An 18803-nucleotide genomic window follows, 5' to 3' on the forward strand; every position below is an offset into this window, starting at 1 on the left:
TTCCCAGTCTCCCCATTCCCCATTTCCCCCATTCCCAGTTTCCCCATTCCCATTCCCCCATTCCCAGTCTCTCCCCATTCCCATTTCCCCCATTCGCGGGCTCTCCCCGCCTCAGGACCCTCAGTCCCGGCCCGGCAGCGCCCCCTAGCGGCCCGCGACTCACAACCCCGCCCCAAGCCCCGCCCCTTAAACTCCGCCCCCGCTGCCGATTGGTGGGAGCGGCCGCGGGGCGGGCAGAGGCCACGCCCCGTAGTTATGAAGGGGCTGGTGGGCCGTGCCAAGATGGCGGCCGGGCGGGGGCCGGGGTCTGGACCGAACCGGAGCGGCGGGGCTGGGGGTCCCGCGCACCTCGCCCTCTTCTTCTCGGCCCTGGAAGAGGCGGGCAGCTCCGGCTGCAGCTGCGCGACGAGCCCAGCAGCCACAGCGCGGCAGCCGGTGAGGGGGCTCCGCCGGTGCCCGGGCTGCGGGGCCGCCGGGGGCCCGGCTGTGGCGGCCGCTGGGGACGGGCGGTTCGGGGGCTGTGAGCCCCTGTGGCGGCAGGGAGGGCTGCGGGATGACACGGGAGCGGCCGGTGCCCGCTGTGTGAGGGCAGTCGGGCAGAGGGGGCTCCGCCTTTGGGGGCTCTCCCTGCGGGCAGCGGGACGGGCTCTGGAGCGTCCGGGGGCTCTCCCTCTCCGTGTGTGGGGATGGGCACTGCGGGTGTGCCCGGAGCGGGCTGTGCAGCTCCGGAGCTGCGCTCGGGGCTGTCGGAGCTCCGAGCTGAGGTGCGGTCGGACCTGCAGGGTGTGGGGTCCCTTGCCGTGAAGCTGTCCCGGTTTGTCCTTCTCAGCTCAGTAGGAACACGTTCCAAGTGCCGATGAGACGGATGTGTGATGGTAAAAGTAAACCTTGGACAGCTGCACAAGCAGGGCAAAGTAAAGCCACCCCATACAGATCACTCTGCTAGTGGGAAAGCCCAAATGAACAAATTTCTTGAAAACATGCATGGAAAGAGCTCTTCACATAACACCAAATGAAATTCTGGGAAAAGGAATCGTTCCTGAGTACTAGTTATTTAAGTAACATTTTTTTCCAAATATATTTCCCAACAGATGGATGCTTGTGGAGAAGGGAAGCTGCCAGGGATGAGAAGATCACTGCTGAAGCAGGGCACACTGCAAACATGACGTGCTCTTTCATGCTTGGAGCTGGATAAATCTCCCTGCCTCAGCAGGTGGAAAGTGAAAGCCAGGCCTGAAGCAATTCTGGTGGTTAATCCCCAGGCCATGCTCCCCACTTCTCAAAAGCTCATGGCACTTCTGGGCTTTGCTCTCTTGGTTTTGGTGATCTCAGTACCACATTTTACACTGAAATGTGGCCGAGGAGCCCTGAGTCAGCTCAGAATCCTGCTCAAGTCCAAGAGCCCTGGGACAGCTCAAAACCCTGCTCCATGTTCACTGCTGGCATTTCTTGTGTGGATGGATTGGTTTTACTTGATGCCTTGTGTTCAAATGCCATTCCTTACTCCTGCTCTTGCTGAGGACACTCAGTGGGTTGGGGCTGGGCCCTGCTTGGAGCAGAGAAGGATGGGATTGCAAGGAGCTTCCCTCCAAACTGGGAAAACACAAGGACCCTGATGAGACAGGCAGTGAGACTGTGCCCAGTGCCTGGCAGTCTGCCTTTGTCACAGCTCCAGGGGCACAGCCTGCTCCTGCAGCCCCTCCCTCTCTGCCTGTCCCCTGGGATCTGTATTTCTTGAAAATAAATGGAATTTCACCCTCCCAAAGTTTCCTTCAAAGTGACAGAGGAAAAGCTTAATAAAAATTCCAAGATCACATTTTCTTTGCCTCTTAAAATAATATGACAGATCCAACATCTGCATTATTAACTATGAGTGTGAGCTTGTGTTCTTTTTAGGGGCTTTCTAATTTACCTGGGGCTGTTTTTTTCGTGCTGCACGAGCACATGGCTGCAGCCACTTCTGAGCCTGTGGGCAGCAGCTCTCTGGGACCAGTAGTTATTTATTGTCTTGGCTAAAGATGCCCTCTCACTGCAGAAATAGCTGTGTGAATGCTCCTCTCTTGGCAAACACTGTATTCTGACAAAAGCCTCAGTGTTTTGCAGAAAAATCCCTTTGCAAAGGACATTTATTGTTCTGTTTGGAACTGGAGGTGTCCGCAGGCTGAGCAGAGACAAGCAGGATTTCTCCCAACATCTCCAGCACTGTCCTCACCTGCCATTGGCAGTCCAAGATAAGACTGCAAAATGTCACTAAAATCTTCAGGAAGTGATTTAGCAGCAATTAAAAAAAAAGGTGAATGTTGATGAAAATGGTATTTCATGCAGCAGATCACTTTGGTTTGTAGGTAAAAGCTGGTGGAACAGAGTGTGTGATCACTTGGTGTTAGAAAAATCCCTCAAAAATAGCATGTTTGGCAAAAGTGGCAAATTAGCTGCAATAACTGAGGTATCAAAGACAGTTACTGATGGGGTAATTTGGGTTATTTAAGTCTGTTCTGGGAAAATGAGGATTAGGAAGAGGCATAATTAAAATATGCAAAGCCGAAGGGAAATAGAGAATAGATATTAAGTCACTTTAAATTAGTAATTCATGAGAGGGTGGAAGGGAGAGAAATGGATGAAATTATGCTCTGAAAGGGCCCTGATATTCCATTGTTGCAGAGAGAAAAGCTATTCAGAGCATGAGCACATCTTCTGTGCACACAGAAATTGGAGAGAAGAAGGATTGAAGAGCTGTCTGTCCACTGAGGGAGCTGATCCTGCAGGGTTCCCTCACATCCAAGGGAATATGTTTTAGCAGGGGTTTTCCAAGCTCTGTCTTCTGTACAGTGACAGCAGAGCTACAGGAGCTGGACCAGGAGAGTCCTTAGCACCTCAGTGTTAGGATTGTGAGAGGCAGAGTCTTTCCCCCACAGTGTTCCCTGGTGTGCTGAAAATTAATTCCATCAGGATGGGGTTTACCCTCTAATCAGACAGCAGAGACCATTTCAGCAAGATGTTTTTGTTACCGAGCATCAAAAGTCCAGTGCAAAGCTCCTGAAGGCACTGTTTTGTCTACCAATAGAGAAAAGCTTTGTAATTGAATCAAAGAATCACCAGAAAAATGAGTTTAGCCTTCAGTCTTTACACCATGGAAGTGCAGAGATGATTTCCATGGTGAGTTCCATAAGTAGGAGCTTTGCATCAGGAGGAAGGTTGACATCTCACTGCCATAAAGGGGTGTCAGGTTCCAGAATGAGCAAAATTGAGCATCCAGTTGCTCCAGAAGCAGCCTGGAACCATTCCACAGAGTGTGAACCTGCAGCTGCTGCCACTGTGATGTCAGAGCCTGCTGGGCTGTCACTTAAAGCGTGGCACATCCCCGCAGTGCCAACAGGACACTGCCATTCCTGCAACCCAGACCTCCTCAATGCCCCTTCTGCTGGCATTCCAGGAGGATCCTCCTCCTCCAGGAGTTCTCAGTGGGCTGCCTGCAAACCAGCAAGGGTTTTAGCTGACTTTTGAGTTATGCTGCTGTGCAAGTTCTAGCACAGCTCTGCAGAAATGATCCAGAAAGTTGTTGCCATAGTGTGTGATTTCCTGTCTGCTGCATCCACACTGTATTTTCATTCAGATAAACCCTGGCTGGTGACAGCTCATCTAAGGAGTGAGTAGTGCTTTGCCCTAGGTGCAGCATATCTGACTTTAGGATCACTGTGTTCTTTCTGCTCTTCCTTAGGAACCGAGCTCAATTTGGAACAGGAATGACAGTGAGATGGCATTGGTTTGGTAGAGCTCCTGTCAACAGCTTCTGCTAAAAGGGCTGTCTCAATGGGGACAGCATCTGGAACGTGGAGAGCCCTGGGGGTTCTATTCCCTATGCACAACAGTTTGGGGAGTCTGTAGTTCCCTCACTTTGCTGTTTCAGCCAACTTCCAAAATGCAGAGCTTGTCAGAAGTGCTTACAAAAACTGGGCAATTTTCCTCAGAACTGAGGGAAAATATCTTTTTTTCCCATAATTAAAGGATTTGACTTGTGTAAAATAGAGATGACCTTCATGAGGAGATGTAACTTCCCAACAGTGTGTGCTCCTGAACCCAGGAGCTGTTCCTGTGTCAGAATAGAATTCACACAGCTAAGGGGATTTTGGGAAAGCTTTTCTAGGGAAGCATTTTCAGCAAGCTAAAGAGAACCAACACATGCAATTTAATAGTAGGAAAAATAAAAGGAAAATTTCTTTAGATCTTGGGCAGAGCAGAATCATTGACTATTAAAGAACAATTTACATTTTCTTGACTGAGTTTCTATTTATTTGCTGGTGAAACAGCAGAAAAAAAATAGACAGAAAGATGTACAAAAAAATGAATCTGGTATTTTTTCCTGTTCAGTTGCTTACTGTGGAAAAGAACTGTTGCTCCTGGAGGGATGATGTGAAATAAAAATGCTCTCTTATTTGGGCTGACTTGTTCCATGGGGGATGCCCCACAAGAGGCAGTTTTCTAACAGCATCTGGTTCATCTTCTCTTGCCCACTGCAGATCTGATCATCCGGTTATCCAGAGGTGGATACATGGCAACCTGTCCTTTGGTGAGTGGGAAAGGAACCTTTGACATTCCTAGAGTTTAAGAACTGTGGGGTAAGCTGTGAATGAGCTTTGCCTGCTCCAACAGCCAGCCTGAAAAATGTCCATGTCTGGTTTTACAGCAGCAGTGGGATCCCTGGCTGTTTCCTCAATTTCTGTTCAAAGCTTTTAAACAGATGCAAGTCTGGTTTTGCAGGGGGAAGATTGTGGGTTTAGCCATGGTGGAATGTCTCATTCACAGCAATTTTCAATTGTGTATAATTGCCCTATTTTAATTTAGTTTTAACAACTTAGAATTCCCTTTCTAGCAAGTTTCATGATTTATCTTTAGTACAGCCAGATATATAGCTGAGCATAAATAAGGTTATAATTGATAATGTAACTCACTGGAACCATTGAAAGGAAGTTTTAAATAACAATCCACACTAATAAATGTGGGGTTGCAATAACAATCCTAGAGAGAGGCATGACATCCACTGGCCAAATTTATTAGGGTTAATATTAAACATTTTAAATAGAGCACCAGTGAGGTGTGAAGGGGTAGAATGGTGCCTTTGGTTTGCTTCAGTTCTCTAAGTGGCCTTTGTGACATCTTTAAAGCAGTTGGAAACAGCAAATCTGGGGCAAATTGATGTAATGCTCTGGCCCTGCAGAGCAGCAGCTGGACCTGTTTCAACCCCCCATAATTTATAGATATTTAAATTGTGCTGTGACACATGCAACAGAGGACAGAGGCTGTAGGACCACATGCATGTCTAGATCAGTTTCTGATGTCAAAGCAGCCGAAAGTTGTAACTATCAAACCTCCCAAGTGGCAGAAGGGAGACTCTCACTCCTGTTACTGACTGTCCCCAGGCCACAACATTGCCACCAAGACCTCAGCTGGCTCTTTCCCTTCCTGGACAAGAGGATAATGAGAAGAAGGTGGACAAGGAACCTGCAGCTGTTTCCTCAGGAGAATCAGTGAGTGCCAGCTTTGGTTACCTCTGGTGCAATTGAGAGTTTCTGGTCAGCCAGCAGCTGCCATTCACACTGGAGGTGCTGAGGCCTGGAGTCCTGCCATGACATTGTGATTCACCCCAGCCATTGGCACCTGGAAAATTGGGTTTGAACGTCCCTTTTAGTCATCAGTTTCCCTTGCAGGATACAGGATAAATTGTCTCCTGGATGTACCTGCCCCTCTGCACAGATTATTTGAGAAAATCCATGAAAATTGAACATGAAACTGGCCATGAAGTTGTTTTGGTTTTGTTCATTCAGTTTGTGATGTGGACAGCAAAAAGCAGTTTAAGAGCACGGGATATGGCTGACAGGCATCTTCCTGAGGGCTTGCATTTGGAATACGAGCTCAGGGGATCCCTGCCAGCTCCCTTCCTGACATTAATTTCTCATCACAGATCCACACGAGCTCTCTGCTGGGAGCTGAAGATGCAGGTGATGAGACATTTCTCCTGTCTGACACCCTCAGCAGAAGCTCGGGCACTCTGGACAAACCCAGGGTCCGGCCAAAGAAGAAATTCTCTGTGATAGAGGAAGTGCTGGAACAGCTGAGTACGTGTGCTGTGCCTCTTGTCTGGTGTGTGTGTCCCAGCCTCAGCTGCCCCAAGGGACACAGGAAGCAGGAGTTCTCTCTGGGCACTCCTCAGGGCAGCTCAGACTGGTTTCAGGTTCCCTGCCCTTCCATCTGCACTGAAGGCAAAAGCAGAGATGGTTTCTGATTCAGCAGGAGGTGCTTTGACCTAGTGAATGAACTACTGAACTCCTGAGTGCTGATGGCCTAATCAAGCATGGTATTTGGGTTCCTAAATTCTCTTCAGTCCCCTGACAAGTCATTGGAGCAAAAGTACTTCACAGCAACCTATTAGATTGCAGACAAGCAGTGTGGTCCTTCAGATGGCACGGGCAAGGCTATCACCAGAACTTAGCCTGGTAATCCATGATGAGGGTCCTGGATCCTAAAGCCCATCATTATTGATTATAACATGAGATGCTGTTCTTTAAAATCATAAAGGCAATCCTTTGGTGAACTGCTGAAAGTTGAGAAGGTGCCCTTCTCTCCTGGAAACACTTTGCACCATTTCTTATAAATGAATCCCAGAACCCAAGGTGCATTAAATCTTCAGAAATTTAAACCTCTTGTTGAATCACACAAAGGGTTTATTCCCAGGAAAATAAAGGCTGTGTTGTTTTAGCTCTCCTAAATGTTTGTAGAAAACTAACTCTTGCTTTGGTACCTGGTCTTTCCTGATTTCTGTCTCCTGTGGATATTTCTACAGGTGCTTTGTTTCCTGACAAGGGAACTCTTCAAAGCACTGTAGAAAATCAGAAAGTCTGTGTTTTGGAGCTGCCTCTGTTGCTGTTGTTGCCCACAGAGGGCTCACAGCCAGACAGTGGGCCTGCATTTCCCACCTGCTGGAGGGTGGTGTCTGTTTGAAGTGAGCATCCTGCATTTTGTTTCTTTCAGGGGGCATTGTGAACGAGGGGGACCCTAAGACCAAATACACTGAATTTGTTCAAGTTGGCCAAGGGTAAGTCCAATCCCAGTTACTCCTACAAAACCATGGCTGGGCACTTTGCTGCTCTAATATCAAGTGTGAATCCAGGCAAGCTCCAAACACAATGTGGGTTTAGATCCTCCATCTCAGTACAGGTCAGAATTAATAATTGTGGTCAGAAGGTGTTGTCAAAGAAAACTCAATGCTGGCAGTGCCTCACCTGCAACAAGGAGCAGGACCTGAAAAATATCCCATCCCTCAAACCTTATTGCCTAAAAGAGCACCTTACTACCCCACAGCTGCGAGAGAAAAAGCTCTCAATGACATTTATTTCAAATATTTTGCTTAAGAAATATTCAGTAATCCAGATTATAACCATGTAGTTTAGCAATTGAAACCAGAGATGAAATAATAAACTCTTGCACTGCCATACATAATCCCACCCTGTGTAGTCTGCAGCATGCATTCCCTGGAAAAAAATATACACACAGACACAAAAAGAAAGAAAAATCCCAACACAACAAGGCAAAATGGAAAAAAATTAAATATTTCTCAGTTTTTGTAGGCACACCCTCCCCCTGCTCTTAGGTTTAGAAGATCTGTGCTCCAGCTCTTTTTCTTCTCTGTTTTCCCTTGAACACCCTGCATGACAGAGGGCTGCTGTGCTGCTGTTTGAAGAATAGATGAACTAAGGTGTTTTAAAACACTTCATGCAGGAGAGATCTCCTGTCTGGGCTGGCTTTCACTCCCAGCACCTGAACTGCTTCTCCTTTCTTCACTGCTCTTTTGTTTCCAGGGGTTTCGGGACTGTTTACAAAGCCATGGACCCAGCCACAGGAGATGTGGTGAGTGCCAACACCCCCAGCACACCGTGCAGCTCTTCAGGGCTTTCCCCTCTGCTGTGAGCTCTGCTGGAGCTTTGGGTGCTCAGCAGAGCTTTCCTGCACAGCCTGTTCCTCAAGCACAGAGCAGTGGCAGCCTGCAAAACTCATTTTGGACAGGCTTTGTTCCTCCTCAGGTCCAGAAAGAATGCCAGAGGGCCAGTGGTGTCTTTCAGAGGGGGACATAATTAAGGCTTAAAATACCAGAGAATTGGTTATTTCTTTAGAAACCCAGAAAAATAATTGCAGATCTGAACTGTGGAGTTCAGATCGCTCATTGGAGTAGCAAAATCGAAGTTCAAGAACTGAGAAATGTTGTGGGATTGTAATTTTTTTGCGTGTGTAACTGCTATGATCTTTTAGGATGGGATTTTATTCATCATGCACATGTGTGTTTGCTTTGTTATGCAACCAAGACCAGCAGCAGTTGCTGAAATAATGGCCAAACCCCGCAGAATTGCTGAAGGATTCCTAGCTGCTTTGATGTATTTTCACAGCCACAAAATCCTGCTTGCAAAAACCTGTGTGAATAACAACAGAGGTGATAAACTGAGGCCATAAGGGAAGAATGTGGGTGCAGGGTGTTGGCAGAGATCTGTGGGTGATAGTTTAGGAAAATTTTTGCAGAGTTTAGCAGGGCAAATATGTCTGGCAAGTGTCCTGTAAGTGGCAGCCAAGCAAGTGGAGAAATCAGCTGTTGTGCTGTCACTTCCTGAGCCCTGGTGTTTGACCACAAGGTCACAGCTGGCACAGCCCAGCCCCATCATTCCAAAAACACTCTCTCCACGGTCATTGTGCTCTGTCAAAGCCAGGTGCCCCCAACACAGCAAATAATGTGCTCTGACTCCATGATTCGGAAGGCTGAACAATGGCTTTATTAAAACTATACTATATTACACTAATACTATATTATAACTATACTAAAGAGATACTATACTATACTATGCTAAAGAAAACCCATGACTGTCTCCAGACAGTCAGACACAGCTTTGAGTGATTGGCTAATCACTCAAAACCGCTTTCACCCATGTCCAAACAACAAATCACTTCAGGTAAACAATCTCCATAACACATTCCACACACGCTAAAACAGGAGCAGTGAATAGAGATAAGAATTGTTTTCTCTTCTTCTCTCTGTGCTCTGTGCTTCTCACTGCCTTCCCAGGAAGAATCCTTGGGAAGTTGGCTCCACTTTCATTTCAGGTGGCCCTAAAGAAGATGCCTCTCCGCAAACGGAGCAAGAAGGAACTTCTTGTCAATGAGGTTCAGATCATGAAGGAAAACAGGCATCCCAATATTGTCAATTATATAGACAGGTGAGTGGTTCTGCTGTTAGCATGGGAATGTTTGTTCACACATGGTGAGGCAAAGGTTAAAAAACCCCTTTGGGCACTGGCAGAACATGGAGCTCTTTCTTATTTCTCTGTTCATCTCCGGTGGATGGTTGGAGGTGGCCTTGTGTCTCCATTAATCTCTTCTGGTGTATGTAGTTGGAAACCTCTTTTCAAAACCTGGATGTGCCATGTCTTACTGAAACAAGAGCCTGTCAGTTCATTACCTCTGTGTTGTTTTGGGGTTTGGTTTTTTTGAGGTTGATCATATTTTCTATGCCTTAACAATAAGTGCTGATAAACCGTCACAGAAATTATCTCCCTTGGGCTGTTCCCACCATTTTCCATTGCTGTGGAAGCCAGGAAGACTAAATTCTCATTTGCAGAGCGACATAATTTGCCAGCTTTTAAAGAGTTTTTCCTGTTTGTGACTTTATTTTATGCAGTGTTTTCCAAATGGTTGGCCAACATCTGTCCTCAGTGCTGCAGAGCCTCCTCCCATGGATAACTCTGGAGTTGTGTTGCCTTGTTCCTGGAGTGAATGGTGGAAGTGATAAATTAAGATAATGATTCAGTTGATGGCAAGTGTCCTGGTTCCAGATTGATCTCTGCTGTTACTAAATTGCATTTTTCATTTCATTTCTCATAAGCATTTCTCATTTAGACTGTACAGCTTCCAAATACTCTATAGCCTACAAGCAATGTGTCTCCATTTCATTCTGCCTCCATTTACAAGTGACCTGGAAACAAAACTCCCCTGCAGTCTTTTCCACAAGGTAATTTAGCTGTGCACATTCATCTCCATGCCTCTGCTTTCCTCTCTCAGCTACCTGGTGAATGAAGACCTGTGGCTCGTGATGGAATATGTGGATGGAGGCACTTTAACCAGCGTTCTTGTCCGAGTCTTAATGGAGGAAGGAATGATAGCAGCTATCAGCAGGGAGGTGAGGGACCCTGCTTGTGCTTCCAATGGCTTGGACAGGGTGGGACAGGAGCGACTTCATGTTCAGAGCTTTGTTTCACTGCTGCTGTTATGAAATGTAAAATAAAAGGGTGTCTTGGTTTGAAAAGACAGGTGTCTATTAAGGAAAGCAGGAGCTTCTCTTGAAATGGAAAATGTAAATCCCCTCTCTCTGAATTATTATAATTTTGAAATTAAGAGGCTCTCAGGTAAAGATATGGGAATAGGAATAACAGTTCTTTACTAGGAAAGTTAAAAATATAAATGCAATAGTACACTGCACAGGCAGTGTAGGACAGAAAACGGGCAAAGTCTGTCCACTGCCTGGACAGAACCACAGGCAGTGGAGGACAGAAAATGGGCAAAGTCTTGGAGGAGATGGGGTCACTCACAAAGACACATTTTGTAAGAAATGGACTTAAAGAAACCCAAAAAAGCCGTGCCACAAAATCACCAAGTGTACCTAGATCCACACCTCTGTTCCCTATGGCTCTTCTCCCTTGACAGAATTTCCTTTTGTCAGAAGATTTGACTAGGAAAAAATTCCATTTTTGTGAGGTGTTGTGAACTGTTTTTACCACTTGTAATAACCATCCCAGGTCTGAGTATTCTTGTAATGCAATGCCATGCAGCAGAGAACCTGTCCACTTTATAGCTTTGCTCTCAATATTTGTTACTCATTGTTTTCTCATCTAAATGTACATTTGCAAGATGTGTATCAACCTATGACAAAGGGCGTCTGAGTGAGCTTCCTGCCAATACAGTTGCATTTCTTATACTATGTTATTATACACTTTTGTCAGTCTCTTTTTAAATTTACTTAACATTCATTAAACTGGAGCATGTCTGCACTGCATTCTTGACCTGTAAAAGCAAACATGCTGGTGGCAGAATTTTAAACTAACAGCAAATTAAAACAGAGCCTCATTTCTCACAGCCCTCAGCTTAAAAGGAGAGCATTGCACCCCAAATGGTGTTTGCTTCTGAAAAGTGACTAATGTGCTGTTGAGGACAACATAAAACCTCTGTCATGCAGCCTCCCACACAAAAGTGATCACTTCATAATGGAGGGGGAGATGTTTTCCTTTTTGACAAACCTTCCTTCATCACCTGGATGGAGAGAGCAGAACCACTGCAGCCATTCTGGCTGGGTTTGGAATGGACAGCCTGTATCAACAATTGGTGTTTCACCTAGAAATTCAACCTTTTAGAGCCATTTCCTTGTATTGTGTGATGAAATGAGTTTAATTAACTTTTACCCTCATGGGTTTTGTCTCAGTGCCTCAAAGCCCTGGATTTCCTTCATTCAAGGAACGTGATCCACAGAGATGTCAAAAGTGACAATATTCTTCTCGGGATGGATGGATCTGTGAAACTGAGTAGGTGTTCTTGGTCAGACACAGCATCCCTGTGTTCCCAGACACAGAGGGGGGAATTCTTGTGCTTGGTTTCATGGTTCAGGCTGGGTTTGACAGTATTTTTGTGTTCCTCCTCAGCTGATTTTGGCCTGTGTGCTCAGCTGACCCCGGAGCGGAGCACACGGTGCACAGTGCTTGGCTCTCCTTACTGGGTAGCACCAGAAATCCTGAAAAGAAAGGAATATGACACCCAAGTGGACATCTGGGCCCTTGGGATTGTGGCCATTGAAATGCTGGAGGGAGAACCTCCATACTATAAAGAAAGCCCCATCCAGGTAAGGTCCCAACGCTGTCAGATGCCACTGTCTTGCCAATCTGTCCCATGTTTTGTCTCCCATGAACCAAAATCCCAGTCAAATCAGCCTGAAATAGTTCCACCAAGGTCCACTTCTAGAAATGTCCCTGCAGAACATGTCATCAGAGGAGAAGTGACCTGTGCCAGTGCAAAAATGTGCCTTTTTGGCCTCCAGCACTGCTTGAGTTCCTCCTGCTGTGTTTGATCTCTCTCTGAGCTGGAGCTGGGAATGACAGCAGCAAGTTTCTCCAGTTGGGAAATTATTATGAAAAGCATTACAAGGCCCAGAAGTCTTTTCAAATTCTGACCAGTGCCTTTAAGGGAGGGTCACTGGTTCTACTGATGCCATAATTATGTATTACTCAAAAAATTTCTAAAAGTGTATTTTAGCAAAGCTACTTTTAGTAAACATATTTGGAAGTTTTCAGTTTTAGATCCTAATTCCTTAAAATGAAATGATGAGTTCTTATACCAAATGAGCAAGGAATAGTGGAGGAATGTATACCAGGATAAAATCTCATGACTTTTAGCTGAAACCAGGTTAAATGCTGCACAGTTAATTCCTGAGGAAGACAACAGTTCTGAGGATTTCAGTCTTCCACTCTTTTTGAAAAAGTTCCCTGACTTTTGGATTGCTTTTGCCTTGTATAAGGCAGCAAACCCAGATGAAGAGAATGATTTCCAGATCCCAGAATATTCTGAGTTGGGAGGGATCACCAAGTCCAGCTCCTGAGTGAATGGCCCATCTGGGAATTGCTGTTACTAGCACCATGCTCCAACCAGCTGAGCTACACTTAGGCTCATTATCATCACTGCTCTGGAGGCTGACAGTTCCCTCCTTCCTTACCCTCAAATGCTGATCACAGCCCCTTGAGAAGCACCAGAAAAGCTCTCAGAAAGCCAGGAGGGGCCTGCAGTGGAGCTGTCAGCCCAGGGATGGTCAGTGGCTGTCCTCTGTCCCCAGGCCCAGCGCCTGATTGCCCAGAACAGGTACCCCCCTCTGAGGACACCCAGCAAGATGTCAATTCTGTTCCACGCCTTCCTGCACTCCTGCCTGGACACCAACCCCAGCATCCGCTGGACAGCCAGGGAGCTCCTGCAGGTAAAGGCCCAGTGGCTGCAGGGGAAAGTCTCCTCTCCTGTTAATCCCTAGTCTGGGTGCTTTGCAAAGTACAATCATAGAAGAATTTGGTTTGGAAGGGACCTTTAAAGTCCATCTGGTCCAGCCTCCCTGCCATGGGAGGGGACATCTTCAACTTGATCAGGATGCTCAGAGCTCTGTCCGACCTGACTTTGGATCTTTTCAGGGATGGGGAATCCAACACCTCTCTGGGCATCCTGTGCCAGCGTTTCTTCCTTAGACCTAACCTGAATCTCTCCTCTTTTCATTTTAAACCTTTATTCTTTGTCCCTTTGCAACAGGGCCTAATAAAAATGGGTCCCCTTCAAGTTTTGAAAGGCTGCAATAAGGTCTCCCTGGGACCTTCTCTTGTCCAGGCTGAACAATCCCAGTTCTCTTGGCCTCTCCTCAGAGGAAAGGTGTTCCTTCCACCCTCTGACCATTTCTGTGTTGTATTTTGGGGGTGCATTCAGTTTTAGCTGGTGGCAAGACAACTGCAGTAGAACGGTGCCAGGTACAAAGGGCCCAAAATGGTGTTGGTGGAAAAGGAACCCAGACCCAGTCCAGCAGTCAGAGATTTGGCTGTTCTTGTCTTGGTGCTGAAAACCTGCACCTGAGTGTTCTTCAGAACAGCACAGCCCTAAATCCTAATGGGATCAACATTTCTTGGAGGTGCTGGAGTTCCCTGTGGAACAGCTTGCACTCATCTTTTCTGACAACTAAAGCAGCCCCTACCTTTAGAAAAAAAGGAACCTGAGCGGGTCCTTTTAGTTTCCTGAAATGGAAAAAGCCCTAAGGCAGCAAGTGGCATTCCCAGAGTGCTGGCAGGGTCAAAATCCCAGCGAGCTGAAGACACCTTGATAAATTGATTATTGCCTCTGACAGCAAAGTCCTGAATATTAAGACTGAAGTAGAGATGGTCCCCTCAGTCCTATTTATGTGTATTTCTGGTAAGCAGAGGAATCATGCTTCCTCTTGTGAGGAACTGGCTTTGGAAAGTAATGATTCCTTTCTTTCTTTCTTTCTTTTTCCCTTTGGGCAGCATCCATTTTTACGAACAGCCGTGAGTCTCTCTGTCCTGCCTAACGTGATCTGTATAGCCAGGAAAATCTGTCAGGCCAGCAGTGCCAACCCAGAGCAAAAGAAGGAATAAAATTTGCACTCCTTTGGGAGATCTGCTCCCTTCTCACCCAATGGCTCCATTCACTTCTGAATTATGGGTTGCTTCTTAAAGATGGAAAGTCCCAATTATGGGGGTTTTGGTGTGGTTTGGAAATGGGGAAAGGTCTCCTTCATTCATCAGCTCCAGACCATGCTGCCTCTGGAATGCCCAAGGGCTGGGTTTTGCCCGCTTGTGGCACTTCTGGGTGAGGAAGAAAGTGCAATTGCATTTCCAGCCAAAAATGGGTGAAGAATGGGACAGCCAAAACATCCTGTTGGATACACACAGTCAGCTGGGACTGTGGAGGGTTTGGAGAATTCCCTGCCCTCCCTCCACCTGGCAGAACATGTGCACACAAAAAATATATAGAGATTAGGGAGAAAGACATATATATGACATAGATTGCTAAATGTGGCGGCGGGGGGGGTGTGCAAATGTACATAAACACATAATATACTGGATAATTATTATATGTATAAATATTTATAAAACATATATAATTAGATAGTACTATATATACATATAATGCTTTAATATAATTCTATGTATAGATAGTGTGTTACAGAGCTATGGACATACATTTACCTTGTACCTTATATTGTCCCCTATTCACAACCCTGCCATAACTCTCCTACATTGTAGTTCCTTATATAATGCTCCTTTGAGAGATATATATATGTGTGTGTGTATATATGTATATATATGTGTATATGTATATATGTATATATATGTATATGTATGTATATAGGTATATATATGTATGTATGTGTATGTGTGTGTATATCTATATCTATATATATATATATCTATATATAATTATATATATATATAAAATATTTTTATATACACTCAGAGGTGCTTCTATAACTGATACAAAGTGTGTAGAGAGATGTAATAGGCGTGTGTAGGATAACGTGTGGCACCCTCTATAAATTAAAGGCCGTTTTTATCCGGGTGTCTTGCACCCACCGCCGTCAGGTGTCGGTACCTGGCCCTGGTCACACCTGTGTGGGTGGACATCGAGCGCCCTCTCGCGGCCGCCGCCGGCGCAGAAATCCCTAAAATAATTGAATTTTTTGGGGTAAAATTTTATTTTACACTTCGTATTGAAAAGTTACAAAATGTTGCGATGAAATATTTTACACCCATTTCCACCTGTTTTCATTTTTGAGGTGGCTCGAGTGTGTACATAAATGCAGCCCTTCTCCCCTCCCAAAAAAACAACCCCAAGATGTTTTCCCACACGTTGATATGGTTAAAAAATGAACAATTTTAAGTGCCAATGTTAGAAGCAGGCAGCAGCAGGAGCCCCTGTCAGCCTGCCCTTGCCTGGCTTCACCTGGGAAGGCAGAGGCATCTGTAAACCAGCAGAGCCAGCTGTGTTCCCAGGCTGGATCAGCTCTACCTGATAGGAAAACCAAACAGTCCCTAAAAATAATCAGTGCAGAGATTCAGGCATCCTGCTGAGCCTTCTGCAGCTCCCAGCACTGCCAGTCCCTCAGGGCAGCCGTGGCCAGCAGTGCCTGTCCCCATGCCATGGGGACAAACTGGGGGAATGTCTGGAGCTGGCACAGTGCTCAAGGCCTAGAAGTCACCATGTCCATGCCCCCCACCCTGAGTTCCCACTTTGCCAGGCTGTACATGCCCAAGAACTGCTGGTGACACTCCCTGTGTCCCACTGATGCTGGGGACAACCCTGTACAGAGGCTGGGACAGGCTTGTGGTGCTGGGACTGGGGGCCAGGGCTGTGTGGCTGCAAGGAAAGAGCCAAGGGACTCCCCTCCAGCTTGGGGCTGAACTGGCTTTGTGCCCTCCGTGGGCTCAGGAGCTTTCTCAGCCAAAGCGTGGGGCAGGGAGGCACAAACCTCTGGTGCCATCTCAGTGTGGAACATTTTTCAGGCTAAACACTGACCCTTGGCCAAGCCAAGCCCTGGGAATGGCCCCATCCCACAGGGAACACTGCAGGAAGCAGCTCCCACAGCCTGGAGCAGAGTGTGAGGAAAAGCAAAGCAAACAGCTCTCAGTGCAGGACTAGGGCAGCCCTGACATTTGCAGTTGCCCTCGTCCAAGCTCTGGTCTGCATGAGACACTTTATGCTTTTAAAGAGAGAAATCTCAGTTTACAAACATTTCTGGAGAAAGCAGCCCGCAGCCATGAGCTTCCAGAGAATGTCACTTGCCTGTGGGGCCTGTAGTTCACACCTCTGACAAGAGCTCTGCTGAGCCAAAGGGCCTGAGCCCAAACTGTCTGAAAAGAGCTGGTTTGTTCCTTGGTACCTGCAAGCTGATGGCATTCACAGCCCCACAGACCATCTCTAGCATGTCAGAGAAAGCATTTTCCTACCCCAGCAATGATCTTTTTTGGAGCCCTGAGGAAACCTTTTGTGAAAACATTAGCTCTGTCAAGGGCCATTTCATAAATTGTAAAAATCGCACAGTGTGGCTGAAGTGGCTACAAGGCACACAGAAATCCGAATTTCCTGGCTGTAAAAAGGCAGGATGGTCCTTCAGCTTCACTTTCCCACCCAGAATCTGCAGCTGTGTCAAATCCATGTCCGAGTGTCTGGCACAGAGCCCCGTGCACTGCCAGGGTCACTGCCCAGCATGCCCACCCCAGACAGCTGCTGAGGGAACCCTGCCCAGAGCTGCAGGGGAAGGGGAGAGCTGGCACCAGACCCCTGCTGTGAGAGAAATGTGAAATAACACCCATCCTCCATGGTACCCAAGTGAAAATCCATCAAACATCAGCTGTGCCATCAATAAATGCAAAATTTTAAGAGTGAGACCTGACAAGTGCCAGGGAACAGCACCCTGCTTTTACAAACCCACCTTTCTCATGAGCTCATTTTCTCTTCTTTTGGGCTGGTGCTACATCTACCAAAACAAGAGGGCTGCTATCCCATTTTTAGCATTATGTGGCTTAAACAAACCATTCCCATTACTGAATCTGTGCTCTGAGCAAAGCCACAGCTGAAGTGTGAGGTGCCCTTGGACAGAGATACCAAACTGTGAGTCACCAGCTCGAGGTGGAGGAGAGAACAATCAGAAAGTCAGTCTGAGAGCCCTTGGGTGGACAAAGCTCTTCTTTGCTGTGGTGCTCAAACGGGCACTGCAAGATCTGCCCCTCTATTTTAATGTTGTCCTGGCAACACTGGTCTTAAGGCCATGAGCTATGACTGAGCTCCTCGAGTAGTGACATTTTCACAAGGAACAGAAACACCTAATCTGTAGTGAAATTCATCAATAAATGTATAAATGCATATCCTTCTATGGGAAGGATATGGAAAAAAATCCCCATGAATCCCCCTTGTATTTGCCAGTCCCCAAGCTGCATCCTCAAGGATGCTCCCATCCTCACAAGCTTACCTGCCAGCATTCCATTTGGCCCCTCTCCTGTCACCCTGTTCTTCTAAGTTCTTCTAAAGCCTTCCCATGTTTACATTCTTGTAATGGAGTTTCTCACGCACTTTGATGTAAATAATTACTGGTTTTACATTCCTCTCTGGAGGAGGAGAGATTTGATAGACTGTTGGTTTGTCCAGCATCATTGGAGAAGTGGCACTTTCATCCTCCAATCCACTGTCACTTTTGAAGTCTATAAATGTTAGAGTCAGAAAATAAACTTCCCTCCTTCTTCCCTTGCAGTTCCAGCGTCCACATCGTTTTATTTCGCCTCCTACTGTGACACTCTCCTACTGCATGAGCTGTATCACGAGCATAGATATGTATTAATATGCATTTCCCCCTTTCCCAACGGAGAGCTTTGGTTTTCCCCCCTTTAAAGCGATTATGCTGATGTGCTCCCTGCGCTGCCGAGAGGCGACAGCTCCGTCTGGCTCCGCGGCGCTCAGAGCTCGCCGAGGTCATCGCTGCACAGCACGGTGACGCTGATGTGACCCGGCACCTCGGCCGCTTCCCCGCCGCCCCTGCCCCGCAGCTTCAGCCTCTGCTGCTCGCGGGGCTCACCGGGGGACGCTGCCAGCACCGCCTGCCCCAGGAACTGGTCTCTCAGGAGGTTGCTGTTCCACACCTGGCGACCAGGGGACACAAAGAACGCGGCTGAGGAAGCGCTGCTGTCACACTCCGCCGGGAAGGGTCACCCCCGATAACCCCTCGGAAAAGCGTGTGTCTAAATTTAGCTCATTGTCTAGAGAGCATGAGGGAGAGTCTGGATTTGCATGCTCATTTACATAGACTATGCAAATAAGGAGAGAAATGCAGCTTTTTGCTTTCTAGGTCAGAGACTGCCTAGGAGAGGAATAAAAATGACCTTTTTTTAGCTCATCCTCAGTAAAATCTACCTACAGTAGCCTGTCTGTGCTGCTCTGCCTGCCTGTGCCCACCTCTGCACCTCCTCAGTGCTAGAGTTTTAGAGCCTTGCCCACAGACTAGGCTGAAGACTAAGTTTTCCTGGACTGCATCATCTCAATGCCAGGCTCTATTTCTCCAGCTAATGCTGAGGTAAACAGTGAGGTCTAGTTCTTACAGGACTAGAATTCAGGGTAGAAAACTTCTTAATAACAGCCTTAGCTTTGGGTTTGTTTCACACACTGACTCTGGACAGCTCTTGGCTTTTCTC

General features: G+C 46.8%; 2 protein-coding genes and 1 long non-coding RNA gene across 8 annotated transcripts in view; 2 read left to right on the forward strand and 1 right to left on the reverse strand.

Moving 5' to 3' along the window:
• The first annotated feature begins 262 nt into the window (after positions 1-262).
• Positions 263-1816, forward strand: LOC127059613 (uncharacterized). Its single transcript, XR_007777604.1, has 2 exons — positions 263-435; positions 1092-1816. It is a non-coding gene; the product is annotated as an uncharacterized LOC127059613 (long non-coding RNA).
• A 2733-nt stretch (positions 1817-4549) lies between these two features.
• On the forward strand, positions 4550-10670 carry LOC103816508 (serine/threonine-protein kinase PAK 3-like). The gene is made up of 7 exons (XM_018914278.3): positions 4550-4567; positions 5418-5525; positions 5960-6113; positions 7027-7090; positions 7854-7902; positions 9142-9254; positions 10096-10670. Exons 1-7 carry the CDS (start codon positions 4550-4552, stop codon positions 10304-10306), a joined length of 717 nt encoding a protein of 238 aa, XP_018769823.2. The 3' UTR covers positions 10307-10670.
• The window catches only part of CAPN6 (calpain 6), a 58631-nt gene continuing 49081 nt past the window's right edge, over positions 9254-18803 (reverse strand). For 3 of the 6 annotated variants that reach the window (XM_009090307.4, XM_030228909.2, XM_030228910.2), the window contains one exon: positions 16785-18254. In XM_009090307.4, the coding sequence (XP_009088555.3) occupies positions 18072-18254 (183 nt within the window). In that variant the 3' untranslated portion in view covers positions 16785-18071. Of the gene's footprint in view, positions 9802-11577; positions 11816-15081; positions 15284-16784; positions 18255-18803 lie in introns of those variants that run through there. The other 3 variants (XR_007777608.1, XR_003944939.2, XR_007777609.1) reach the window with 3 other exon arrangements.

This window comes from Serinus canaria, chromosome 4A, assembly GCF_022539315.1.
Source record: "Serinus canaria isolate serCan28SL12 chromosome 4A, serCan2020, whole genome shotgun sequence".
NCBI classification, from domain to species: domain Eukaryota; kingdom Metazoa; phylum Chordata; class Aves; order Passeriformes; family Fringillidae; genus Serinus; species Serinus canaria.

Coding starts and splice junctions, on each gene's coding strand:
- LOC103816508 (XM_018914278.3), top strand. Junction 5,526..5,959: donor CTGTTTCCTCAGGAGAATCA/GTGAGTGCCAGC, acceptor TTCTCATCACAG/ATCCACACGAGCTCTCTGCT. Junction 6,114..7,026: donor GGAAGTGCTGGAACAGCTGA/GTACGTGTGCTG, acceptor TGTTTCTTTCAG/GGGGCATTGTGAACGAGGGG.